Source organism: Trachurus japonicus, chromosome 2, assembly GCF_045865225.1.
Source record: "Trachurus japonicus isolate A0001 chromosome 2, Traja_1.0".
NCBI classification, from domain to species: Eukaryota; Metazoa; Chordata; class Actinopteri; order Carangiformes; family Carangidae; genus Trachurus; species Trachurus japonicus.
This window is the reverse complement of record NC_140908.1, coordinates 7,564,397-7,592,328: the sequence shown is the minus strand read 5'-3', so window position 1 is coordinate 7,592,328 and position 27,932 is coordinate 7,564,397. Positions and strand designations below refer to the sequence as shown.

Sequence of the window (27,932 nt, the reverse complement as noted above, 5' to 3'; positions counted from 1 at the left end):
CTCTTTTTTTCCCTCTTCTTCTTCTTCTTCTTCTTCTTCTCCCCCCAAAACAGCGCTGGGCCTTGGAATGGTGCTAAAACAACAGGGCTCTCTTAAATTAGCCCTGTGCGAAAGTCCAATTCAGCGTTTCCTTCACGGTTCAGCAAGAGCTCTCCCTCGCAAAAAAAAAAACCAAAAAAAAGCCCATGCAGGGGTCTTCTATAGGCCACGGCTGCGTGAATCCCGTCCAAACAGCCAGGTGATGGAGATGGAGGCCTGGCTTAGCTTGACTTGAATGGCAGCTGGCCAGTTGACCCACTTTCCATCTGTCCAGTTGTTTAACTGCTGTTCTTTGTCTTTGCATGTGCGAGGATCAATACATCAACCATGATGCAACAGCGAGTAAACCCAGGAATTACTCGTAGGTGTGTGTGGATTGCTGTCACTAATATAGATTAAGTGTCGAATTAAATAACACGTCCGAGCCAGTTTAGCGACTTTCCCCCTCACCGTCAGACTTAACAGATGGTAGGATGTCTGTTGTTTTGGTTGTATTTATCCAGACTTTATGAACTCAATGCCCGGTCCTTGGAACAACAAGAAGCATATTGTCAACTCATCAAAGAGGGAGCAAACCGCTGAAGCAGCCGATCATCTCCAGATCTGCGATCCTGCGCTCTCATGAGTCTCCTGCCGTCTGTGCCATTCTGATGTAGATTGATTTATCTGCGTACCGTGACTGGGCTAAAATGGGACACTGATGTGGCTGATTTGCTTTACATCAAGGCTCGGTCCAAGAGTGTGTCTGTGCACACTTTCCTCTTGTGGGTCTTTTCTGTCTCTCACACAGTTGGATCAACAGTTGAACTGCTCCAGCCTGTTTTCCCAAGCCAAAGTGCCTCTGCAGCTTCTGCATTATAGTCAGTAACCCACAGGCTTCTGACCTACTGACCAGGAGCCCCGTCAGGCTCTCCGTCATCCACACTAATGACAGAATGAGGTTATGACCTTGACATAAAGAGCCAAAGGGGGCAGATGTAGGGATCCACCGCCCCTCCAGAGTGCAACTAGTAACTCAAACCTTTCCAAGACTTCCTCCAAGACTCTTGATTCCCAATCTCTCCATCTCTGGCTTGGATGCCTCTCCCCAGAGTCCATATGTTGGGGTGAAACAGATACATCCAAATACACTGTGACTGCACGGTGTAATTTTTCAAATCTCCATCCAGGATGTGCGCGCAATGTCAATGCAAAGGCTCCGTGAATCAGTCTCCACCGGCCTGACCTCGTCTCCTCGCTCCGACAGAGAACTCTCATATTGCCGAGGCTCATTACAGGCTAAAGTAGAAGCACCAGATCAAGGGAGCTCCACAGCAGGTTAATTTCCTCAACTAACCAAATCTCCTACATCAAATGGATCATCTTTCACTGCACCTAAGCTCTGGATCTCTGAAGTCGGCGACTGAAACTCGGAGGACCTCCAACTTTTACTTTGAAGTTGATGGAATCAAAGTAACTGTCATTTGAGCAACAATACCTTAAAAAGGTCATTTATAAGGAAGATAAGCTTATCAAATGGACTGCAATTTCCTCATGAAAGATAGACCCCACTATGATCTTGAGGGGGCTCAAATTCTTTGCTTTTTTGAATTATTTCCCAGTCTCTGGCAGATTTTGCTGAGTCACAATCCACTGCCTGCATTTCCTGCGAGCAGTTTCAGCCATTGTGATGGATTTCCTGACCTCCCTCCGTAGATTCGTGGCACCTCCTTAAAATTTTAAGTCCCGGTTCCTGACACACACCCATGTTCTTTACAACTGGTCACAGTAATGCTGGGAATAATCAGCCTCCACCTGACATCACACATCTGTAAAACCTTTTTACCATCCCGCCTGGGTGTCCCAGAGCAACAACTTTCCTGCATGACGAGCCGAAGCAGAGATTAGTCATTCATATACGAGATAGGGGAGGAAGTCAGGGCGTGTTTGAGGGAAGTAAAAGACAACTTCCTCGGACAGTGAATCAAGGTAGCATGTTGTTCCCACATGACACTCTCACGTTTGATATAGTCAAGATATCCTTCCTGATTGTCCACAAGTGATGACAAGAGTAAAACAATAAGGATAAAAACTAATAAAATAGGATAAAAACAGAAGTTTAAAAATAAAACAGGAGAGAAAACTTAAAGTGAGATAAACTGAACTGAATAGGACATTCAGCAGTTCCCACTGTGGGTGTTCAAAGACTCTCTGACTTGCAGTTTAGCTAAGTTTGCAGCAGCAGCAGGGAGAAGCCCCAAGTCTCTAAAAAGAGGTCAACCTTCTGTTTGGATAAAAGCTTACTCCAGCTGATCAATGCTGTTGGACTCGATGGCAGAGGTCTGTGGATGAAAAGGCTTCCACTCCTGGAAAAGTCTGAAATGTGTAACATCTGAGATGTTCCTCTTTCCTTTGAAACCATAAAACTTTCAGACTTTATCAAAAGTTAAAGTTTGGCAGCTCCATTTAGGAGCTTGAAACTGTTTCTGGGGGAAATTTATTAATGTTATTTCCAAGGCGTGTTTGTGTTGCTTGTGATTTGTGTAAAAATGGCTTTGAGTTGTACTCAGTAAGAGGACAGGTATTTCATCCTGTACTTGTCAGAGTTATACAAAATAATCATTGTCCTGACCTACAAGTGTGAATCACTCTGGAGTTTAGAGAGCCACGGCTTGTTCCCAGTTTCCTACTCGCTGCCTGAGGCATGCCGTTGGTGCCTTGAACCACAGCTTTTATAACACTTCAGCTACTGGTTGGAGCGTGTACAAGTCAAGAGTCAAAGAAAGACAAAGTCCTTGGCGTCAAAAATTCAAATTAATAAGTATTTGGATATTTTCACATCTTCCAAAAGCAACTGTTGACCCCGTGACATCTTATTAAAGTTATTTTTCCCGCATTTATTTCATTAAGCGGTGATTTTCCGCTCGACTTAAACAAGAGGAGGATTTGGTGGTTTTCTTCACTGCCAATTAATGGAAAATGGAATACATTAATCCCAAACTGCTGCTGGCATGGAGGCACTTTGAGAAATTTTATAATAACCCATAAAGCCACCTACAAGACGCCAACACGATGCCAGCTTACTAAGCTTGCGTATATCCACAGGCCATGTTCTGCACTCCTGTGTGGCACTGAGAGCGAACAACACCCTGCTGCACGATGTGGATGCAGGAACCCGGCTTACAGAGGGAGATAGGCAGAAATAGCTTCCATGTGTGGCTTATCGGCGCTACAAGCCAACAATGGAGCCATGAAAACTGCTCCTAGATTGAGATCTTTGTTGACAATAGCAACAACGCAGTAGGTAACTGGGCTAATGGCACTGGCCTATGGTTCAACCCAAGTGATCTGGCACCTAACCAATGATTTAATGCTGCAGGGGGGTTAGTCAGCACCTGAAGATAACCTCCGTTTCTCTAACTGCACCACTGCCGTGCCACTGGCTCCCCAACGAGCTCTAAACAGCCAAAGAGCTGACAGTACTCCACTTCGCTGGCACGCACTTCTTGGCAGAGGCTGCTTACGCCAACCCCCGGCTCTTAATGTATCAGCCTACTGGAACTGAGTACCCAGTCCCGTAAGTGATGTCAGAGAAAGTGGCACCATTGGAAAAGCAAAGTCCCTGTAACAACCGGGAAGCTGACAAAGACGCACCTGTTGCTCATCGTCGCCCGGCTGACTCATGCACTAATCGCTACCATTACAACGAGAGGGTGAGATAACGAGGGACGAGAATCGCAGAGCTCACTCAGCACTTTCTGTGTTTTTCCTCGTTCCTTGGCAAATTCATCCTGAAGTGCCAAGGAAAGGGAAGGGAGGGGGAGGAGGAGCCGTCCACACTCAGACTCGCTCGCAGGTCTTCTCAAGTAGCAAAACAGGGGATTCACTCCATTTCAAAGTTTTGGGAGTTTGAGGGGTCTCCTGTGTGGTGTAACTCAAAACCTACGACTGTGACAGGAAATACTACTATAGCTCCACCATGACAATCAATGGAGCTGTAATTATCCTTGATGTAGCCCAGGAGCCTTGTCAATGAGGCAAATGATGATGATGATGATGATGATGATGATAATGATGATATAGGATACAGACGACTCACACACATGTTTCATGATAATAAGTCATGCTACGCACACTGGGATCGCCCCCACCACCCCCCATCATCAGAAAACATCCTCTTCTCAAGTGGACGGCAGGTCAAGGATCTCAGGTTTGATCCACACCGATGACAAGGAGGAGGAAGACGGGGGAAGAAAATGAAAGAAGAGAGAGATGGAGACCGAAACAAAGAAAAAGGAGAGAGAGGGAGGTTGCTTCCCCTCGTCAGTTAAAGGCGATGAGAGGAACAGCTGTTGGGAGCTTCCTTTTTGGCTCCGTAAATCCACACACCCCACACACACACATCTTTATTCAATTGCTAAGTCATAGGGCCTGAGTTCTCCTGGGTGGGGTGATGATGGAGGGTAATTACAGTGACACCTCGCTGACACCCCGCGGCTCACCTAGCAATCTGGATCTCCGCTCCGTCTTCCGGCCTCGTCGTCCAGCACGCTTACCGCATGCAGGGGTGCCCCACCACCGTCCAGTGGCTTCCTGACCCATTTGTCGGTAAGCTGAGGGTGGGGATGCACTGGGTGTGTGGACAGTGGAGGCATGGGGAGAGAGGGAGGGAAGGGTGGTTGTATTTTGGCACAGGATACCAAAGCCCGTCCTCTTTTTTTCCCCTCCTTCCTGTGGTTTTATGGCCTACTTACTGGTAGCAGACTTTCATCTGGCTACGAGAGGGGATCTCTGGCAGATCTGTTGCAGAGATTTTGACAGGGGCTCCAGGAGGAAAGGGATCTCCAACAGGGCTTCTGGGTTGGACCGGATGGCCCACGGGAGCTGACTAGCTCTGGGGCGATTAAACACCCCTGGGTGGCCTATTAAGGTGTGAGTGTCAGTCAAGGCCACTAAACACTCCGACCTACATTGTTTGAGGATCAACATGACTTCAGAATATTTTAAAACCGGATGAATCTCTGACAGGAAAATGCTAAAATTGTCCGTGCCAACAAAAAAAAGTGATATCCTGTGCTTTTCCTGTGCCGTCCCTTCCTGAGGTGGCACATGACTCCAAATCGATATTAAAGGGATAGTTCAACATTTTGGCAAATTGGCCCATTGCCATAATCCCTATAGTTTTAGGAGTAGGTTTGTTTCCTTTAATTGTCGGTGTAAGTTATTTTTAGAGCGGCGGAGCAGAGCCGCGAGCTGCTCAGAGCTACGCTACGGAGGCTAATGGGATTTCTTGGTTTCCCTCATCAAACTCATCAAATACATAATCCAACAACTCCAAAACTCTCTCATGGACAAGTTGTGACCTGCACATTCACCACGCTATGAGATAATAACAGAACGTTACGAGACAGAGTTGTTTTCAAGGTAAATTCATGCAAAACTGCTGATGTGTGTTCCCATCGGGGGCAGTTTTTCAGCAAGCAGTCTCTGCATTTGCCTCGAAAGCAACTCAGTTTTTCTGTTTGCCACCACATCAGCTGAAACTGTTCTCATGCACTCTATCAAACCCTGAGAAGACAAACAATCAGCATCCAACCTGCTGTAAACTCCAACCAGGAGCTTGTAAAGTGGTACGGTCACAACCTGCAACCAATTAAGCAATTTGCTGAGCAGGGAGGAGATTATTAACAAGTTGGTGTACAAACTGCAAACATGCACAAGGTGAAGGCACCACACACACAGAGCCAGGGTTACCACCCATTCTGTATAATACAGGATCACATCGCTAACCGCAATGGTCTGGTCCTGTGCTGCCTCTCATCCTCTCTCCCTCTCTTATACTAACTCAATAATAATCAGCATTTTCCTCCATATCTGTTGCCCTTGAAATGTTAGTAATTTGAGGTTATAAGCACGTGACGGAGTGTGCAGAGCAGCACAGACGCATCATTTCTTGCAGTCTTGCTTTATTGGATATAGATCAGATTTAAATTATCCCCATGGAACTGTGCATGATCTCCTCTGTGAAAACACACAGACACGGTTTCATTAGCTCCAACTACAACTGGAGGGATATGTTGCAAGACCTGATTTTCACACATGGAACATGTTACAACCACGTTGAATCAGATGTGACGTGGAATATTCAAATATGTTGAAGTGATCTGTCGATTTGATTCTCCATAATTGCACCTATCATGGAGGGAAGCAGCTGTAAAAGTGGCTTCTATTGTAGTCAGCAGGAGTTTTATTCATTGAGTGGAGGATGGGTTTTTATTACTGAGCATGGCCACCCAGGCTTCAAACTGCAAGCTCATGGTGTTTTGGATAAAATCACATAGATTGCACTATAATGTAGCATGCTACATAGTATGAATTTCTTCCATGGCATGGTATTATGGGTGATAGTAGAAGCTCTTATGGGAAATAAAACCATGCATTGTTTCATTTAAGTGTTTTAATTTCTGTTCATTTTTAAATTAGTCCAAAGTTTATGGAGATCGTGAGCCTTGTGTTTCTAATTTTGTGGAGTGAATGTGTAAAAGTTCAAATCTGGGAGGTTGTGTGGGAAAACCTCCAGCGCCTCTCTGTAGTCCCAGAGCCTGAGGCGAAAGTCAAGCGTGACACATTAAGCGCTGTGATCTGGATCACCTGAGAGAAAGCGTGTGTGTGTGTGTGTGTGTGTGTGTGTGTGTGTGTGTGGAAGGGAAAGTGAGAGAGCCAGAGAAAGAGAGAGAGAGGGGCATGAGCCGACACACAGAAAGTCAAAGAAAGAGGGCAAGAGTCTGATCCATGCTCTGAACATCACGCTGAGGCTGTTGTCAAAACATCACTGGGTCTCCATGTGTCTGTAAGCCTTTATGTGTGTGTGTGTGTGTGTGTGTGTGTGTGTGTGTGTGTGTGTGTGTGTGTGTGTGTGTGTGTGTGTGTGTGAGCGAGTGCTGTAGGTGGCATATGTGTGCTTGTAGGTCAGTGTGTGGGTGGGCAAACCTCTCTCTGGCAACCACTCCCCCATTTTTTTTTTATATATGTTTTCGCTTTGTCGTCCTTGCATCAGTAAAGTGAGCCAGTTCTGCTTTTTTGACGTTGATTGGCCACGGTGCCTGGACCGAATAAGGCCACACTGTGTTAGTGCAATGATCCTCTGCTACCTTTCTCTGCTGTAATCACACAGGACATGAATCATAATATACAGCGTGGTCTCGGGGAAAGGGATCCAAGAAAAGCCAGCGGAGGAGAAGAGGACGTCTCATATGCTGCATGTTGTCAAAACAAGTCCTGTTTTTACAGTGTATAAAAGAAGATGATTACTTGATGTGCTGCTTAATTGCTCTCTTTCTTTCTTGTGGAAACGCACATGTAAGCTCCTTGGATGGATGCGTTTAACTGGAGAAACTTTCCTTCCTTCCAATGGAAACGGCTGATCTCAGGCCAGCAATTATCGCTACTAAGTGTGTCACCCACATCTCCACAGAAGAGAGATCTGCCCTGTAGCTGGGACACACCTGCTGCAGATCACTGTCATCCAATGGCGAATAAAGACAATATTAAAGGTACTCAACTGTCAACAGTCAGAATCTTGGATCCTACATTTCCCAGAATGCAACCAGTTGCATCTTTTCCGTTAAAACCCAGCACATGTGTTTAGTGCCCCAATTTTCAAGGCTCATAAAAGTGTTTTCCTTTATCCGTGCACACGCTGATCCTGGATCAGTTCATGTTTCCAGAAAATGTGCTGCGTTACCTGGACTGTGCGATTTATCACTCCAGAGAACTCCTCAGTGTTGTTTATGTCTCTGTTTGACAGGTGTTTGTTTGGGACCTTGCTTGCAGCCATGTTTTTTTTGTCCCTGGTGAACCTCTCCAGCGAGCGCTTCAGCATTTCCCCTCGCTGGTATACAGTATATAAACATTTAGACTTGATTGGGTAATTTTCCTGTCAAAGAGAGATTATATGTCTGCTCCACAATTCCCTCCGGTCTCCTCAGAGAAGTGTGTCACCAAAAATGGATTCAAACAGAAATCAGATCACTTTTGTTTTTCTCAGCAGTGCAAATATTTTGGGAGTGGGGAGATTGAGTTTCTTTCTTTTTTAGAAAATACTTTTTTCTTTCTTTCTTTCTTTTTTTTTTTAAACCGCTCATCGCTCCAAATTGTCGTATTGGAAAAAATCCTCCACGTGGACTCGGAGCCAGGAAAGTTTTCCCCTGAGCTGAAGGCTGGGTCTGTTTTTATGGTGCGCTGAGAGGCTAATTGGCTTTGCAGACGGCCTTTCCCCACGGTGACCCACGGTGCTAAAGGCCTCAGCGCTCATCCTGCAGTGACAGCTTCACTTTAAGCTGCCTGGATGGCCTGGGAAAAATGAGCAGGGTCAAAACAACCGCAAAGCCTCGGATGTGTGCGCACGGCCTATGTGTGTGTGTGTGTGTGTGTGAGTGGGCAGGCAGGTGAGGAGCCACGAGAATGAGTCACCAGGAGACACTTATTAGAGCCAGAAATCTGCCTCAGCAGCTTCTGGAAGTCATCGTCTCACATTTCGACCCGATGCACTCGCAAATAAAAGCCCGAGTGGGATGAGAGTGATGTTTTGTTAAACCCATACGTCTTTCACTTGTCAGTTTTCCCTGTCTTTGGCTTTCTGCATTGATAGAAATGGATTAGCGTGTTTCAAGTCCTTGACAGATTTGAAGGCAAATCACTTCCAAAACCTCCCACGTGCAACTGAATCACTCCTCGAGAGTCGGAGCAGCAGTGAGATTTTTGAAATTTTATTTGTTTTAACGTCAGACTCCCACATACAGAGCTATGTACTGACATGGTGCTATTTTACAATAATCCCACGTGGGAGGTGAACCTGGGCCAAAGCATAATTATCAGCATTTGTTAGTATTAACACAGAGTACTTCGATTACTCTTTCAACTAATCACTTACAGGATAAAACAAGCAACATACCTGCTGCTGTATGAATTATTATGCTCCAGTTCAAGTGTTAAGGTGGGGGTGGGGGGGTGGGGTGGCACGTGAGCATGCCTGTGATTCCCAGCCCGTCAAAATAGTGCAGCGGTGGGAGAGAGAGGGGGTGGGAAACAAAGATGGCCTCTGCAAATGAGCTGTGACCTGAGGCCGCGGCGAGGTGGGAGTCCCATGAGGCGGTGTGGGACGTGGGCCAAACGAGGGCAGTGGGGGGGAATTTGAGACGGTTCATAGGTGTGTGGGAGTGTGTGTGTGGAGAATACCAGGTTTACATGGAGAGCCGGTGCAGAGGGAAAGAGAAAGTGTGTGTGTGTGTGTATGTGTTAATCCTCAAAGACATCCTGTCTGCGCTCAGGACGTCTTGTCTCTGGCTGCGATCGCGTAAAAGTAGGTCACGTTTTTATTGCGTTTAATTATGTTTTGTCAAAGCCAGAGGGTTTAGGTTACTGAGGGGGCTTTTTTTGGGAGTGGGGGGGGGGTTGTGAGGAGTCCCTGAGCGCAGGGCTGCAGAGTGTGCACAAACAAAACACGTGCATGGATACATCAGCACATGGAGGCAGCAGCGGCTCCGAGGACAAACAGAAACGCTGCGATGCTCCACTTGTACGGGACGTGTCCTCCAACAAAATGTGACTCATTCTCAAAAGCTGAAGGTGTGAAGCTAGTGAGAAATGACATGATCAGCTCTGCAGGGTGTGAGCTCCACGTCCCAGACACCTGAGCAAACTCATAACTTTGCAGTTTGTGACATGTTGCACTCCACTGGTAAATATATCGGCCGCGCAATGAATCCAGTCCATCCCCTGATCACAGCCACAGGTTCAGCCTCATTTCATATTGTCTCTAAACCAACTAGTGAATGATGGTAACCACATCACAACACAACACAACACAACGGAGCACCATCCTGCACAGATTTGGAAAATATTATGCTACTTTTTCTGTCTCTCTCGCAATGAGTATGTGATCACGACCTTTTCCAGCGAACATAACAATGTTTTAGGAAAGAATGTAAACTTATTCTGCACTTGGCAACTGCACCGGCGGCTACAGCCTTCTCTCTCCGCCAGACTGGCTGCAATTACATGGGCTGGTTTGGTCTAATCAATCCAATCATTGACCTCCAGCAAGCTGTTTACAAGAGCTCAAAGTGAAATGATCAGATAAGCTGTTCTGTCTGGACCACAAGCAAATATTAAACAAGGGGAAAAAAAGAGAGAGGATGATCCAATTGCGACACGTTTGTTCTCATCCGTCTGACTGGATGAGACCAGAAGTTCATTAACCATCACAGCTGTACATGCACACACCTGCACACAACATAAATACATCCCACAGTATGTACTGTAAGGACTGACGACCAAACCCCAAACCCACGATCGAACCCGAACCCTAAACCAAACCACTAACTGCAAAATAACCTCTTCTCAAAGTCAGAACCAGCCACAGCGACATGAACGTCCACCAAGTATCTTTGAGTTGGCCCAGTTCAGACGAGTCCTCCAGTGTATTTCCTGTCAGTGTTGCCTTCTAGCATCACATCATTGTATTTCATGATTGGATTGAGGACAGTGCCGTACCTCCTTGTTTACCCCAGGAGGAAAAACTGATTCCGTAAAGCGAAGCTCCGGCATCACGTTTCTTCATCAGGCCTCCATCAAGCAAAGTAGACTTGAATTTCAAAAAAACATGTTGCACCATCCTGATCCAGAGCTGTGGGCAGTCTGACGGGACACTGTGTGCACAAGATGTTTGTATGAGTTTGACAGACTGGGGTTGAGTTGGCCCGTGTGTGTGTTTGCGGTGGTCATGGCCCGCAGCTACAACATGTTTATGAGCTGCTGCTCTGTGCTGAGCTCACCACCTCCATACCAAGGTATACACACACACACACGTCTAGAGTAGATAGGCCTGAATGAAAACCCCCTGAATTTATATGATTATTGTTGCTATATCAACAGCAGAGCTACACAGTATCAGATAACCAGAAGCAGACAGAGGACCAGTGCTGACTCTGCAGACAACAAGCTGGTTTCAAAGCAGCAGGGACGACTAGTTCTGCTGTGAATTATCATGTGACATCATTCATTTAAATCAGTGGTGTTTATGTGCTTTTATAGAGTTAATCATTTTGTCTCCATGCAGCAGCAGCAGCAGCTTCCATCACCGAGAGCAACCAAGAACAACATGCTAGCAGAGGATGACTATGCTGCAGTGTTAGCAACATGGACTGAAGTTATCCTGCTGATTCAGGCCAGTCAGCGCTGTCGGCACGGTCAACACGCCGCCGATACGTGTGATAAAGTTCACAGAAGTTTGAACTTGGCGTGAAATATCTCTCCTGATTCATTCTTCCCACCCACAAGCAAATCCAGTAAGTGATTCCACTTATTTCGTCACAGATTTCACCCCATTGACCACCGTGGAAGTCGAAGGCTTCCAAGTGGGCCTGATCCGATCGCATATCCGTCGCGATTAGCTTTGCCGGCAGAAAATTGGTGTGTTTTTTTTAATGTAAGAGTGTGAACTGTTAAATGCAGGGAAATTTCCAGATATTAGGCCTTTCTCTGAACCACAGCTGTTAATACTTGGGTGTTCTTCCTCTGTTTGGTTCCCTCAGGGGGAGAGGGGAGTTGTTTGACCAGATCAAACCAGATCAAACCAGACCAGTGCTCGATATGCGATCATATACATTTTCATTTACATTTTCAATTTGTGTGAAAAGTTGAAACGCGTCACACTGCAACTGTCACCTCTCAAAAAACAAGTGGAATATCATTGATGATTCATAATACTAAACCACAAATGGAAAAGCAGTGTTTTCCCTGCACGAGACATAGGCTATACGTTTCTGAAGTTTCTGTTTTCCTGCTCTGATGTTATCAGCGACGGCTCTGACACGTTGGCTGCAACTGCTCAGAATTAGAGCTGTGTGTTGTGTTACTAACAGGCCTCATGAGCGACTGGAAACGGCGCTCGGAGAAACTCCTGATGTGTATCTGTTTCGGGCCTAATTCTGTTTTGGTTCTCATGAACTCGCCGCTGTCGTCTCACTGTTCGGTCCAATCCAACCAAGCACCTTAATCGGATTTCAAACATTGTTCGCTGCATGAATAGACCAACTCAAACAATGCTTATGTTATTATTATATTTGGCCCTTCTTAATTTTTCATTCAGCAGTTTAACTGCAGCTCAGAAAATTAGGGCATGCTCTTTTTTTTCAAGAATACATAGCTTTTCTTTTTTTTTTTTTTTTTCCTGAATCAATACTGTTGACACTCTGAGCCTGAACTTTAACTGGCAGCCAGATTATTGTGTAATTTGAGCAGCCAACTGAGCTCTTAAGTCAATCATACTAAACATTTTAAACCCAAAATAATGAAAATGCTTCTTCATGTGCGTGTGTGTACGTATGCTGTAAGTGTGTGTGTAACCTATATCCACTCAGGTGCATCAGGATGCTTAAGAGTAAAGCGGTGCAGCTCTGTTTGTGCAGACGTGGCCCTGACCACCTCTGAAGCCCCAGAAAAACTGTCCAGCTGCTTCACACTGGTCCACATCTGGGACCAGTCTGCTAGCGGTTAAGATGCGAGCACGTGCACACATGTGAGCGCATGGCTCCCTGCAACAATCACAGGCACACAGTAAATCCCCTTACACATCTATACATACAGGAGACATTTCCACTTTCCCTGGAAAAAATGCCGACCTCAGCAATGTGCGATTGTTTTTGCAGCGGAGCCTTGTTGTGGCCCGTGACCTCCTTTTTTCAACACGGTAAAACGTGAGCAGATTTTGAGGAAAAGTGGGGGAACCTTCCCGGTGGAATGGAGGTGAATAAACACACCAGCCAGCCTCTCCTCTCCTCTCCTCCTCTCCTCCTCTCATCTTTCCCTTCACCTCCCTCCCTACACTCTCCTTCTTCCTGTAAATCTCCATCAATGTTTGTCTGCTCCAGTGAGACTGACCCACTTGGCAGAGGTTCAGCAGTGTGGCGAGAGCAAGATAAACACACTATTTCTAACACACACACACACACACACACACACACACACACACACACACACACACACAGAGGGCCATCAGGTACAGTATATATATATATATATATATATATATATATATATATATATATGACAACTTTGGCAAAGCATTGTTTGTACAATTACTTTATTTTTAGCTGATTCCTACTTTTGCACCAAACTATCCGTTTATCACCACACGCTGCCTTCAAAGTCTGTCAGAAATATTAGTGTTGTTGTGTTTTTACACGTGTTGTGCGTCTGCAGAGTCGATCCAGGTTCAGATGAGTTCATATTTGTCTGTACAAATATAACTCCTTGGAGCTTGTTACCTGTAGAGACCCAATATCAATCACATTCAGATATGAATGTGCACACTGTGCTCTCAGTGGTAGGTGAGCAGATTCATTGTGTATTCACTTTGCAATTAAATGTGAAATTATTCACTCAGAGCTGCCAATGGGAGAGATTGCTTATTGCAGCTCAGAGTGGAAGTGGATTTACACACATAAACACACACAAAGTGCTTTTTATCACACAGGTCATGGTTGAGTATACCACCTTACCTGCATGGGCGCTTTAGTGGCATAATGGGTATCACAGATGTCTTTAGGGATTGTCAGTGTTAATCAGCTTCTTCTATGGGACATATAGATGCCTAACAGCCCATTTATCCTCCGGAGCTGCCAGTGACACTTCACCTTCCTTCACTTCACTCACTGAAGCATCAAAGAAATGTTGGAATATTCTCAGGTTGCAAGTTTTTATTTGATTGGATGACGCTGTGAAAAACCACAGCAGAGACGGGCAGACACAAATACACCAATTTACCCACTTTCGCACACACGCTCACATTTTGGCCTCGTCTAGACACACACTCATATGAAGAAACGCTTGGTTGCACAGACTGACACTGCTAACCAGATAGCCTGCGCAAAATGCCGCAGATATGCACACACACACACTTGATGTCCAACCAGTGTCCTGCCACTCTCGCTCAGCCTCTCATCTGAAGCACGGGTGCAGCCTGTCAGTGTGTGAAATGAGCTGGAAAAGAACAAAAACAAGAAGAGGAGAAGCGGTTGAGAGGAATCCATGAAAATCATCCAAAATGGCAAATCGCAGGCTGACAAAAAAAAAAAAAAGAGAGAGAAAGAAAATGTTCCTGCTGCACCGCACGGCCGGCTGCAGCGAGCTGGCCACGCAGGAACGCAAATACGTCTGAAAATGATCAATGTGGGCAGTTTGGGGTGAACTCGTCCATTTTGCAGCCTTGACAACTGATTCGTCGTTTTTCCTCCTTGTCAGGATCTCTGTGTGGGATGTCGGCCTAATTGCCATGACTCGCCATATGCTTTGAGAAAGGAGAACCATACATCATCATTGGACATATGCATACAAACACCCATACGCACGTGCAAGCATGCATACTGGGTTTTCTGTGATCAATCTACTCCTACAAAATAAATCCAACCGGCTCTCTGTGTAAATGTGCCCCCATAGGAAATACAGTACCTGTGTGCATGTGCATGTGCATGTGTGTGTGTGTGTGTGTGGGCTTATAGGGTTGTTTTTGTTCTGGTTAGCTGCCAGATGGGTGAACTTTTCCTCAAAGAACAACACAATGAGTGCCAGAGAAGTTTCAACAATCACAGTGAAGTATTTGCAAGTGATTTTAGGAAACTTTTCTCTCTAAATTTCCCTGATGCGGGAAACACCACGAATCTGGCGCTCAAACCAGGTCAAAACAAAGTAAAAGCATGTGGAAGTGTGTTTGGGAGAATGGATGAATGAATGAAGCCATTATGCTTATGATGCTCTATTCTGGGCGTTGTGTGGTCACACAGGAGTCGCAGGCGTCCACCGCCGGGCCTCCTGTTCCTCCTTTAGTTACATCCACACAGTGGGCCTTGTTGACTTTGGTCGGACTGGCGTTGTCGCACAGTGGGAGCACAGAGCCTCGCTCGCCCGCTCATTTCGGGCTGGAAAGTCACTGCTGTCTTCCTCTCCGGAGAGAAGCCAAACAGGCATAGGTGATCCCCGCTGCCAGAGACCCAGACCTACGACTCGCCCTCAAAAAAACCCAACCCTCCACTGAGGACGCCACTGTTCTTCTTTAAGTCAGCGGGTGCATTTGGTGAGTTTCAGATGCGATGCAGGGGAGTCGAGTCCTCTGCTCTGTTTCATTTACAGGAACTTGCAGATCTTCAAAGCTTGATTTACTGGGATTTAGTGATCAGGGTTGGGATACGGGCATGTAAACACTATAATCTGTTCCCAATTACCCGTGTATTTGTAGTAATTTTTGAAATATTCTCTTGATACATATCAGATACTTGCGGTTCCCTCTGCATGTGCTGTAAACACGAACAAAGAAAAAGTAGATTTTTAAGACTCAGGCACAAACAAGAAGCAGATTTCTGATATGTCATAATAAAATATGTGAAAAAAAAAAAAAGATTTGCAGCGAGTGACACCTCCAAACCTTTGTCAAAACACTAATCTGGGGTAATAAATGCTTTATGGTGAGGGGAAGTGTGACACGGCACATTTCCACCTCTTAGAGTAGGTCACATTCACCATGCGCATAAATTTCACACACATTTGTAGGTCAGTTATGTGGGCAAGGAAAAGAGCAAGAAAAAGAAACCACACGAGGCGGCCATGTGCCAAGCTTGTAGTCGAACCATCCCGTCCTAACTGGAAATTCCCAACGTGAACTTTCCATGGATGGCGAACAGCGAAGGCATTAGTGTTACTACGACTGTGATTCATTCTTCACCTCAAATGGGGACATCGTCGCTAACAATATTAGACACAACCGCTTTCCAGTTAAAAGTGCAACATGTAGCATTTTTAATGCATCATTGTCAAATTAGCGGAATGATCTTGGTGAAGTTTCCATCAACAGCTGAAATTTGTAGCCCAGTTTTGGTGCCAGCGGTGTCGGCGCTGCTCGTGTTTCTTACCAAAATTTCCCATAAACCCTCAATTCTGGTGACACTGCAGGAGTTTGTTTTTTCTTTTGCTCTAAGGGGATTTGCACCTTGTTTGGTTTTGTGCCATGAGGTGACATTCTCTGTGCAGTGGAAAGCATTTCAACAGATGGTGTGTGAACGCAGCACACGGTCATTTCTGACATTTAAAGTGCCATCATTAACGTTGTTTCTTATTCTCTGTCTGTCACAGCAGAAAAAAAAGAAGAAAGAGAAAAGGCCTGACTCACTGAAAACAAACCATCCACCTCCATACAGCTGAGCCAGTTCAGATTAAACACAAAGCATTATGATTGGAAGTGAGGCCTGTAGCCATTAAATACACACAAGTCAAGATTTAACATTGACTGATGGTGATAATGTCAATTATCTGGATCCAAATGCAGAGAAGCAGGACGTATTTAAAGAGTGTTTATTTGTGCACAGTCATAAGAGGGTGTTAGGAGAGAGGGAGTGTGTGCAAAGACATGAATGTATATGTACACAGGTCGGCTTGATGGGAGACGACTGGCAGGTGAGTGGAGACAACATGTGTTTGGCATCATGCAATCAAAATTGTGCCAGGAAACCACACACAATGACAGACACACTAATTTATAAACTTTGACCTCATTAGATTTCAACCTCCGATAGATAGATTTATTGATAATGCATGATGCCAACTCAGTCTTCCTGTTTTCAATTATTGGGATATCTCAAATGCACACACAGGGGAAAGGTCAGAGGTCGTGGAAAAAACCGACATCCCATCTACACTTTGTGTCTCTTCCATTTGAACTGTTGAACAGGGAGCAGCAAAAAAAAATGACACTGTGATTCAAAAGACATTTTATTAAAGAGACTAGAAGGAGAGAAAATGTCCACAGCAGTAAAAGCTTTTGATGTCTCACTTTATGTGTTACTGGATCACAACTGTGTATAATCTCCAGAAGAGACCTTCAGTATGAAGCCAGACAAAATGAAGAGAGAGAGAGAGAGAGAGAGAGAGAGAAGGGGAGGGGGGGATCGGTGTATCATTCACACCAATTAAACTGTCTGACTGTAACTGCAGACAGCACAGTGCGCTTCAACCTGAGCCGGTTCAACGTCTCGTTCCGCATCAAGTGTGGGGTGAGGGACCACTTACTGGACCAGAACAAGTCAGTTTGACCCATTTCAGTGTTTTGGAGAACAGAACATCGCGTCCTGACTGTTTCTGACCTTAGTCGGTTCTCTACTCCCTGAAACTCCCCAACAAAGTGATCTCCTCTTTGTTTGTAGCTGGTCGCAGCAGCAGCAGCAGCAGCAGCAGCAGCAGCAGCAGCAGATGGCTGTAGTAAAATTCAGAGTGATAGGAAAAGATTTCTCTCCGCTTGGTTTAACTTTTCTGGGTCTTGAAAACACATCATGTGCGCACAAACAGCTACAGACGCACTCGCACGCTTCCTCGTCTTCCCATTATCTAGCCACAAAAACAAACCCCCTCCACACACACACAGAGACAGACACACACCCCTCCCCTTCAGTTATAGACGCTCATCCCACTGGAGATACACTCGCATTTATTCCTGTTTTGACCAAAGTCTGTGGTTTTAACTAATCCCTGCCCTGTCTGCTTGAGCTGTATCTGTTTGTTCAAAAGAAAAAAAGAAAAAGATTAAAAACTTAGTGTCAATGAAAAATGTTGTCCAGGAAATTTATCAGCATGACGTTAACCATATCCCAGGAATTAGTCACAGCCAGGACACACTTAAAAGGTCTGATGGATTCACTGGAAGAAGAATCATGACCTGATAGGACCACCACTGGGATATAGACCATAATGGAGTAAATAGGTGTATGTGTGTGTGTGCGTGTGTTTGAATATGATAGAAGCTATTGTTTTTCTTGGTGCTTTGCTGAATGTAGGCCAAGTTCTGGGTTTATGAGACCCCATCCTCACACACACACATACACACACACCTCTCCTCCCCCTCACTCACTCACTCCTCCCACAGTTCTACTAACGCAAGACTGATCTTAACAATCTACAGCTGTTTTAGCCTGTGAGCCCGAAACAGTGAGACACGCTCACATGACCCCTTGACAGCAAGCACACACATATACATGCACACACACACACACACACACACACACACTGCACTGAATATAAAAGTTCCCACCAAGTCATTTGATCAGACTTCCCTCCACAGGCGTCCTAATAATCATCAATCAATCTTAGATTCAGCATCACACAGGTGAAAACACATTGATTCACACACCTGTTGTGTAACCAGCACCTTGATAGGACACACCTGGCAGGTGGATGTTGATGTGCGTGGAATGAATAAAAAATAAAAGTATGTATTATAGTTTTGTATGTTTAAATGACACCTGAGTTGAGGAGTTGAGACGAGTATGTCGTCATCGGCACCTGATGGAAAGCAGCTGAGACAAAACAGTGAATTCTTCATCACAAACTGCATTGTACGTCTCATCTTTTCCTGACCAACGGTGTCACCTTCAATTAGATTTCTTTAATCCTGGGTCTGATTCAGGGGAATGGTTCCTCGCTCTGAAATTGAAACCTTGTCAGTTTCCAAAACAGGCCAATATCGCAAATTTTGGGAAAACCCATTTTACGCTGCTCTGGCTGCATGACTCCTCTTTTTTTTTAACAACATCTTTTTCTTTTGCAATAAAAGAAAAACAGCCAGCCAGCGCCCTTTTGAAGAAAACATGTTTTATCTTTGTTTTGTTTACATTCAGTCTGTCACATTATATGAGAAGCTTGACTTTTATGATTGTGGGTTAGCAGCGTCTCCCACTGCAGCAGTCAAGCTGAGGTTGGAGGTCTGCAGCCCGTCTGACTCTTAAAGGAGGCTTATTGGATTGTCCTGGGACTCCCAACAGGCCACAGACTGAGAACCACAACTGGGCCGTGTGGTCTCACTGAAATGGTAACAACACAAAATTCTTAGCGTTGGATTTAATCTACTTTGAGGGACAGATGGGTGGGGATTGGCCACATTGAGCCAGTTGTTTTTAAATGAGGCTTGCATACTTTTCTGAGACGATCATAACACCCAGCAAGCAGATTACAGAGAAAACCCACTCTGATCTGATGAAACCTGTGATGCAACTTGCAAGCAACAGGTACCTCATATTCTATTGAAAGTTTAAAACATGTATTCCCTGTGGACTTTCATCAGCTGCCAGACTTGAAGTCAAAGACTTTTGCCCTTTCTGTTACAAGACGTCACAGATAGATGGTGATGAGATGAGCATCTACCCAACCGCATCAGAGCTTTAATCAATCATATTTGATTATCATGCAGAATGCTTTGATTTGATTGAGACTGAGTGGCTGAACAGTGCAAGTGTTTTTGTGACTGTTACATTACTTTAATCTGCAAGCAATTTCACATTTCTGAGTGTTATGTGCTTTGCTACTTTGTTTGTGTGTGGGCCCGTTGGTAGTTTGGCACAAGGGGCTGGATCGGACTGTCACTACGTGCAGAGGTAACTCACAGGTGGGGCAGTAGATGGGTGATCCAGTCATCTGCACTAAAAAACTACTCATAACTGTGAAGTTTTGTCCTTATATAGCTATTACTTTAACTATTTGCATGATACTTTCAAAGAAAAGTACATGATTAAAATTATTCGTGCAGTATCATAACTGTATACCAAACCGTTTGAAAATAGGTCAAAAACAAGTTCTGGTTATGTTGACTGAGCAAAGATGGCAGCCGTATGGTGACGCAGTTCCATTGGGCAGCAGAGTCAGGTGAGTCATCTAGTCTTCTTATACGGGTTTTCACTCCTCTCTCCTCCAGCAGGTAACCTGGCACCTGTACCAGTTCCATCATTCAGTCAGGAGCCGGAGTATAAATGCTGGAGGAGGCAGAGTCTCGCTTGGGCCCATAAAGGGCTCGCGACAGAGCGTGAGAGCTCATGGAGTTGTGTCTGGTGGTTTTTGTTTTTTTTGGTTGGATTGTGGTTATTTATTTACCAGCCTGTTCCTTTAGTTTAATTGTTACTTCCCTACCCCTCCGCCCTTCTACATAACACTGCATCACTGAGAACTTTATGAATGGATGGCTCTGATGTGAAGTGCGCCATCTTTGCTTTGGTTAACAGGCTCCGACTTGCCACCGGAGAGTTTCTTTAGTGCCACACTAAGACTAAATGACTCCTCTCTGGACTGGCTGCAGCAGCTTAGCAGTCAGAGAGGTGGACTTGTGTAAACACTGGGATAAAGAGTGGAAGTAAAAGAAACAGTGTCCAGTGCAGTCGCCCTGGGACTGACCTGTGGCCAGCGGAGTGAGGCTGTGGTTGTACTGGGCAGCTCCCAGGTGTGAAAGTGTGTATATGTGTGTGTGTGTGTGTGTGTGTGTGTGTGTGTGTGTGTGTGTGTGTGTGTGTGTGTGTGTGTGTGTGTGTGTGTGTGTGTGTGTGTGTGTGTGTGTGTGTGTGTGTGTGTGTTGTGTGTATCCCTCCCTGCAGCTTCTCTCCCAGGCTGTTCCTGCAAATACGAGTGTACCCTCAGCCCAGGTTGGATACTGGACTGGATAAATAAACATGCTTAAACCTTAAATTCTCTGTCTCCTGTTGGATGCACCAGCAGCTCACAAGTTTGACGCATGAGACCATGACTCAAGTTAACAAAATCTTCCAGGCCAGAACATCCCGTCTAGTAAGAAACACAGCAAATCTCAGTTAAATTTAAAGCACTGCACCGAGACAAGGATTAGCTGTGGCCCCTTTCGTCTTACGTTCTGCTCGCTGAGATAAAATCAGATGCTGACTCGCCAGTTGCTTTGGTCTTGATAATCATCGCTCATAAAGATGCCACTCTGACATCTGAGAAAGGCAATTAAAGAGGAGACGAGGAACTAAACATCCCAGTACCATCAGTCTCTATTAGCATCAACGCTGGAGAAAGTCTCAGCAGCAAAGCTTTCGCAAAAACCCTCCTGGCTCAGGACTGCGTGCGCCTGGTGTGAATTAAAATGACTGAGGTGCATTTTGTGGCTTGTAGAAATAGAAAATACAATGACATTTGCAGTCATGATGCACCGAGTGTGACCTGCGATCACCGCAGACGAGTGTCTTCATCCCTGCACCTGACTGAAGTGGCCCAGCACACAAAGCCAGGGCCCATGTGTTTGTGGTTTTGGTGTTGTGTACGGCAGCTTTGTCTCTACCTTCGCTGCTGGTTTGTGTTTGGCAGGCATCTGTGCGGAGTTTGTTTCAGAAAAGAGCCTATCGAGTGACTTTCAGTGTGTGCGAAGAGCAGAGGCTTAATATGATCAAAGAGGGAGACATTCATGAAGGAGTGACAAGAAGAGAAAGAGAGAGGAGAGAGAAAACAGTGCAGAGAAGAATGGGCTTGTATAGAGGTATACTGCCCTCCAGTGGAAGCAGATGGGTTAGATGTTATGGATCGGCCCAGCACTAAGATGCATGAGCTTCAATAGGAAAATTTAAAAGACAGAAATATCCTCCAACCATGCATGGGATACACTCTGAGCGTATAAAGTGCTGCTATCAATAGGCAGTTCTGTCTTGATATTCCATGTTATTCACCTAATACAGAGGTATAGAGGTGAATTGAATTAAATCATCCAACAATGATAACAGTGCCCTGGGATAATATACATAGACAAAAAAAAAACCTCAGACCTGCAGACAGTGAGGTATGAATCATTCAGAAGATCAAATACACTGCTTTTAATAATGGCCTATAACCATAAACCCTTTTGCAGAATTTGGTTGAACCAACTTTTTGTGATCAAATGGATAAAAATAAATCAATATACCCATCTGTGTATCATTTGCACCATCTGCGCTGTTCTATTTGCTACAGACACTAGAGGGAGGCAGAACGTCAGAGTCTGTATCAGGGTCAATGAGACAAGTTTCCAATCCATATCTGCAAAACCACCAGACCTGGTTTGCAGCATTAGGATCTATTTTCTTCCTGCTGTTTGGTCCATTGCGACACATTCTGGATAGTATTAAGTGGTGTAACACACCTTTTTTCTTTTTTTTATGGATATTTTTTGATTGCTTAATTGCATAAGCACACATTCAGTGGAAAACTCTTTCCGTCTGGTGTCACAAGCACAGTAAAACAAACACTTCTAACTATTTGCACATAGTGTTTGTCTTCAGTCTGAGTGCTGAGCTGCTGCAGGCGTTAAACTGCACAGTAACAACCTTGGCACTTCAGCAACAAGCTGCTGTAATTCCTGTAATGCTCCGCTAGGGGGCAGAAGAGAACAGAAAAGTAAGAACATCTCATTTCATGGGGTAAAAAAAAAAAAAAAGAGGAGATTTTTAAACTCTTTCTCTTCATCCATTTTTCTTGCCTCGGAAAGTTCAAAGTTTAAAACAAACAAAATTAACACACTGCAGAAGAGAGCAGACGGTGCTAACAGATGTATCACTGTGACTTCAGATTAATGCGCTGAGCAGTTTGCTGTGTCTCTGCTTCTGCTGCATCCTGATTTGTAACTGGTATGCAGTATGTGGTATGCAATTTCACACTCACAGATGCTGTGCCTGGATTCTCTGTGTGAACATTTCCAATGCCACACTACTTGTCCTGTGTAGCACGTCACACGCAACATGTGACAGTAAGAAACTGGGTGGGAAAAGTGAATGAATAAAATGCCATTTAAAACCATGTGTGTGCTGAAGGACACATTAGCTTTTGTACAGCTGGACGAACTTGGTTGATTTTCAGGTTAAAAGTCATGTGGGTGTGTAACTCTCCTTTAAACCGGTGATCCTCCAGTTTCTCAATATTGTTTATTTGGCGTGTTTGTTCTGTCTGGCTCTCTGAGCTCATCCATTTCGGGCTGTTTGCATTGCACCTCCCAGGGATCTCTTGTCAATCAAACAGCGTGGGAGGTGTCATGGTGTGTGTGTTCTTTATCGTTTTACCAAGTGTTGATGAAGTTTTTTGGTCAGTTTACTGTCCTCCGATTCATTCCACATAATGTGTTGACACAGATGGGTGATGTCATCCCTTTGCACCAGCACAGGCGATATCAGGATATCCAGTATCGCACATGCAGGTCGAGCATGACAACAAAGTTTCCTGTTATCTGGGTGATGTGTGACTGTGGTTGTTCGTTTGCCTTCTGGGTGGATGTCGCTGATATGGAAACTGTGAAAATGTTTACTTATCTGTGTAAATACTCATAATTACGTCCACTCAAAGCTGAATAATGGTGTAATATCCTGTTATTGTGTGTAAGGGAATGTGTGTTTCCCAAACTGAGTCCCTTTTTTTGAATTTAACACTTATTTTGCTTATTATTCACTAAACCCACATTCCAATTGTGACTAACTCGGCTGATGAGTCCTCTTCTGCTTGTGGGCAGCACAATAGGCTCTGATTGCATCTCAGTAATCATCCACAGCTCCACTTTAAGTCAGTCGTTTCCCCTTCTGCTAGTTTATTTTACATGAAATTACAGTCTTTTAATGGGTTATTATAGCTGGTAAATGCTGTTTGTGGAGCTACATTTCAAAATAACAAGATCATTGATGAAAAGCATCTGAGAAAAAGGCCGAATAGTGGAGCTCCAGTTGCAAACTGCACGGTCCAGTCCAATATGACTCACCTACCGCTAAGAGAGGTAACAGGTGCGGGGCGACACCTGCAGATCACACTATGAGCCACCTACAGGCAGGAAAATCAAGGCTTTCGTAACTTTGACACTAATTGGCACAACAGGCGGTGAATGTTGCAGAGAAAACCGGTAGGTCACCACTGGAATAACACTCCAGATCCCCACCACTCAAAGAAAACGAATCAAAAAGTTTTCATGTTCCAGTTAGTTGAGATGCTATTGTACTTTCCAGTGTACTAGTGTTGCCATATTTACTTTAACTCCAGCCAATAACCCTCTGAGCTTGCTGACCACCCACACATCAGCTGAGCTCCCCTGGTCACACAGCTCTATAGGACCACAGTGTGCTCGGCTATAAGGTCGCAGCTATAACCAATCGAATTAGGACATGTGCTTTTCCCCCAAGACTCCTGGGAATACATCGATATGTTCTCCAACCAAATTACATGTGACTCAGGAAGGAATTCCTACATGTCCAGCGTGCTGCGTTACGCCGTAACAGTTGGGTTAATTCCGACTCTGACTTGCAGTTCACATGATATTAGAAACTTCATTGTTTATACGTGTGAACCCTCTTAAAGAAAATCCTCCCCCTGAACTACTGTAAGTGAATTAAGGGGGAATTGACCCCGGCCCTGCATGGTACTGCTGTTATCTTGTGATAAGCCCCGATGCAGACACTGCGTTTCCCCTCCTCGGCCTGTGTGGAGGTGTGAGAGGGGGGCTGTTAAACCCCTCTCTATTTGCTTTCCCCTCAAAGGGACTATGTGAGGAATGCTGGGAATTTAACTGATCCCATAGTGTCCCGGTATGGCTCCCCGTGCTCCTGCATGCTCACGTTCTGGGAACAGCCGAGCTACCTGAAACTGGACACCGGCTGACCACCCCGCTGTGGGAAACCATGGCGGAACAAAAATACATTCAAGAAATCGTCTCAAATAGACTCGAAGAGAGCTGGAGATCACGGAGCATTTGTACCGTATCACTGGGCTCACCTTGGTATTCACTCCATTAAATCAAGTATAAAATGGAATTTACTTCCTGGCATCTTCACCTGAGAAACACAATATGCAGCCCTCTAAAAGCACAGCACAATAAGCTACAGCATGTGTTTTAAGCCAAATATATTCGCCTGTGGCAAAATTACTTTAGGGAAAGTGGACAATGTTGGAGAAGTGAAGCAAAAACACAGACAAAAAAAGAAACTCAACATGAGTTTAAAGCCACAGATGATGAAAACGGGGCGCCATGTTATTCGTGTAATGCTACGTGGAGATGCAATGCAGACTCAATTCAATAGAAAAGCTCTGACGCCGGTTTAAGGCTGTGATTTTTCCTTGATTATCCTGCACAATGGTCTGAAACTGTCTGCAGCAGTCACTGTAAACTATACAGGTAACAAATGAGCTGAAGCTGCTTCACAAATAGATGATTTATCATATTAATGAGGTTAACAAATGTTATTTCACTTCGTAATGTTTTTTCTGCTGTTATTGAAAGAACACAAAAGACCTTGACAATGTTATACACAGCTTTATAGCTTATATACGTACTACATCTTTAATAGTCGGTATACAAGTAGTAGCGACTAGTTGGAAAAACTCACACACAGCACCTTTAAGTTTTTTGTTCACTTCAACTCACATCCCTAACACCTGCCTCCATCTGTCTCTCACTCTCTTTTCTTTCTTTCTAAACTTACTCCCCAACATCTCAATTATTGTTTCCTGCCAAATGATTGCATCATCTCCACGTATTGATCCACACACACGCACACACACACACTTTCCTCTTTGACCTCCTCACCAACGAGAACCTCATCAGGTCACACTAGAAGAGAGAGATGGGTTCAGAGTGGTGGGGTGATGGTGGTGGTGGTGAGGAGTTCATAGCAGCAAGGGATTGTGGGAAACCGTGGAGAGGCCAATGAGAGCCCTCCAGACGGATCGCTGCCGGGCATCGCCACCCACCTATGACTGCTCTCTCCAGCCGTTGCCGTGGCAACAGCAGCACTTGATAGGAGAAGATCCTACTTTTCTAAAAGAGAAGTGCGCGCGCATGAGTGTTTGTGTGTTTATTTAAATCTTGAAAGCCAAACTCGCTCGCTCGCTCGCTCTCACCGTTGGCCTTGATGCTTTACAAAAGAGGAAGAAGCACATGCCATGACCCTTCAGACAGATAAAGTTAAATCAAATAAATAAATAAAGAAATAATAGCACTGGCCTGAACTCAATTGATTTTTCTCTTCGGCTTAGCTTTTGAAATGTCCTGCCTGAAATGGATGCATTCAGGGATAATGTTGAAAAGCTTGCAGCAACTGTTGTATGTTGTATGTGGAAGCAAACAATGGAGTTTAATGAGAAAACGAAGGTTGCGCTTGTGCATTTTTAGTGCGTAAGAGAGAGTTTAAGAGAGGAAACAAAGAGTGTAAGTCCTGATATGTTTATGTGTATTTAAGAGAGGTAAAGAGGAGAGATCGGCGTGGGCTGAGCTGTTCATGTTTATTCATAGCAGTGCTGATTCTTTTCACAGGTCTGGTGATCATTTGCTTTTTTTCTCCCTCCCATCCATCCTTCTCTCCCTCTGTCTGCCTCTCCATCTATCTCTTTTATTATCAACACATCCTGTTATTTCTCTCTTTTGCTCCACTAAGTCAAAGAAAGCGTAAAAAAAAAAAGAGAGAAAAAGATATATCCTCTCTGACTCTGCTGTTTCCACTCTCTGTCACGGTCACATACAGGTGTGGGTAGCTCAACGGGAGGGAGTTTTTTGCAGAGCCTACACACATGTACAACCATTTAGAAGTGAGTCGTGACTGGTGTGGAGTCGACATTGCAAGACAGATAAATGCACTCTTACGTGATCCTGGATTCTGGTCAGGAAAAGCGTTTCTCCGGGCCAGGATTTTGAAGCAAAACAAACTAAGTGTTGCACAGAAATGATTAGAGATGATATAATAATTTGGAGGACAGTCAAAGAGAGGACTGAAAGCCTCCATCAGACCCAAGACAAGTTGCAGAGAAGGAGAGATACAGGAAATCATGAGATGGGGAAATTAAGACGAGTACCAACATTAAAATGAAATCGCAGCAGCATAGCAACACGCACAAAGACGGTGCACATCATCGACGACAGCTTGTACAGAGTGTCCACAATTCAGCCGCAAAGTTCTTTGTGTGGAGCTCGGCTTTCAGCTCCAGGGCCACTGTCTCAGTTTTTCTTCTGAGGGCCCCTTCAGCACCGAGGAGTGGCTCTACTCCACAGGTGCTGCAGCAACATTACCGACTGGCTGTCTGTGCCCTGTCGACTCCTCTCCAGTGCTGTGACGGTCCACAGTGTTCGATCAGACCGATGCTCTGACCCCCGGTTGGGAATCAATGATTTAGTCTGCACTGTTTTGGATGGAGATGGACGCAGCCTCCTTGATAAATCTAAAGAGCCGTGTTGCTGCTTCACTGTCACCATCTAATATAAAATAAAAAAGCCTTACCAAGACTTTGTCAGCTTGTGCCAAGCATCAAAGCAGCATTATGCAACTTTAAGGCGAGACACGGCAGGCAAAAACATCGTTTTTTCATGCACTTATCAATTTTGAGATTTTGGGCTATTTTGCTTCCATAACATGTCTTCTTTCAGACTAATACAAAAAAATAGTCTAAAATACACATTATGGGTGTTTATTTTACTTCACTTTGACTGGTGTCGCCTGTAGATTTCTCCTAAATTCACCAGAACTGAGCGTTCTATCGCGGAGCGAGCCGCGTCTGTTCAGACTCCTGTCATATCAGGTATCGCTGTGAAGCTCTCTCTCTATCTCTCTCTATCTCTCCCTCTCTCTCTCCTGCACTAATGTGTCGGTTCCAAAAATGGTCATTTCCTTTGTACCAGCGACGAATCGTAAAAGTACGAGGGAGGGTCTCATTGGCTGGTGTCGTTTTCCGACAGCGTGATTCGTTTAGAAGCATCACATGATGCGCTCTGAACAGCGGAGGGACTTTTAAAAACGGGGAAAGGAAATCGATTTAAATCCTCACGTAAAATAAAACAGCAACTCTCACTTGCTAGACAACAAAAGACAAAGCACAGAAACTCACCGAGCCATAAGATCCCTTTACAAAGTGCGTCATCGCGGAAGCTGTCACCCGTAAAAAAACGAGTGTTTGCCGCCGGAGACCAGCGCGATACACAGCGGTGGCTTTTTTTTTTTTTTTTTTTACACATCAGACGTCTGAATGAACTGATCGGAGATTTAATATGTCCCTGCGCTGGTACAGGGCTTAAAATGAGCATCGATCCTCAGAATCACGTGTTGTGC

The 27,932-nt window shown here is 44.8% G+C and overlaps 1 protein-coding gene across 1 annotated transcript in view; it reads right to left on the bottom strand.

Annotated features, from left to right (window-relative positions):
- cyyr1 (cysteine/tyrosine-rich 1) overlaps window positions 1–25,783 on the bottom strand; it is a 202,762-nt gene extending 176,979 nt beyond the window's left edge. The window contains exon 1 of the mRNA XM_085803275.1: window positions 25,775–25,783. Coding sequence (XP_085659401.1) covers window positions 25,775–25,781 — 7 coding nt within the window. The 5' untranslated portion in view covers window positions 25,782–25,783. The remainder of the gene's footprint in view (window positions 1–25,774) is intronic.
- Window positions 25,784–27,932: the final 2,149 nt, after the last annotated feature.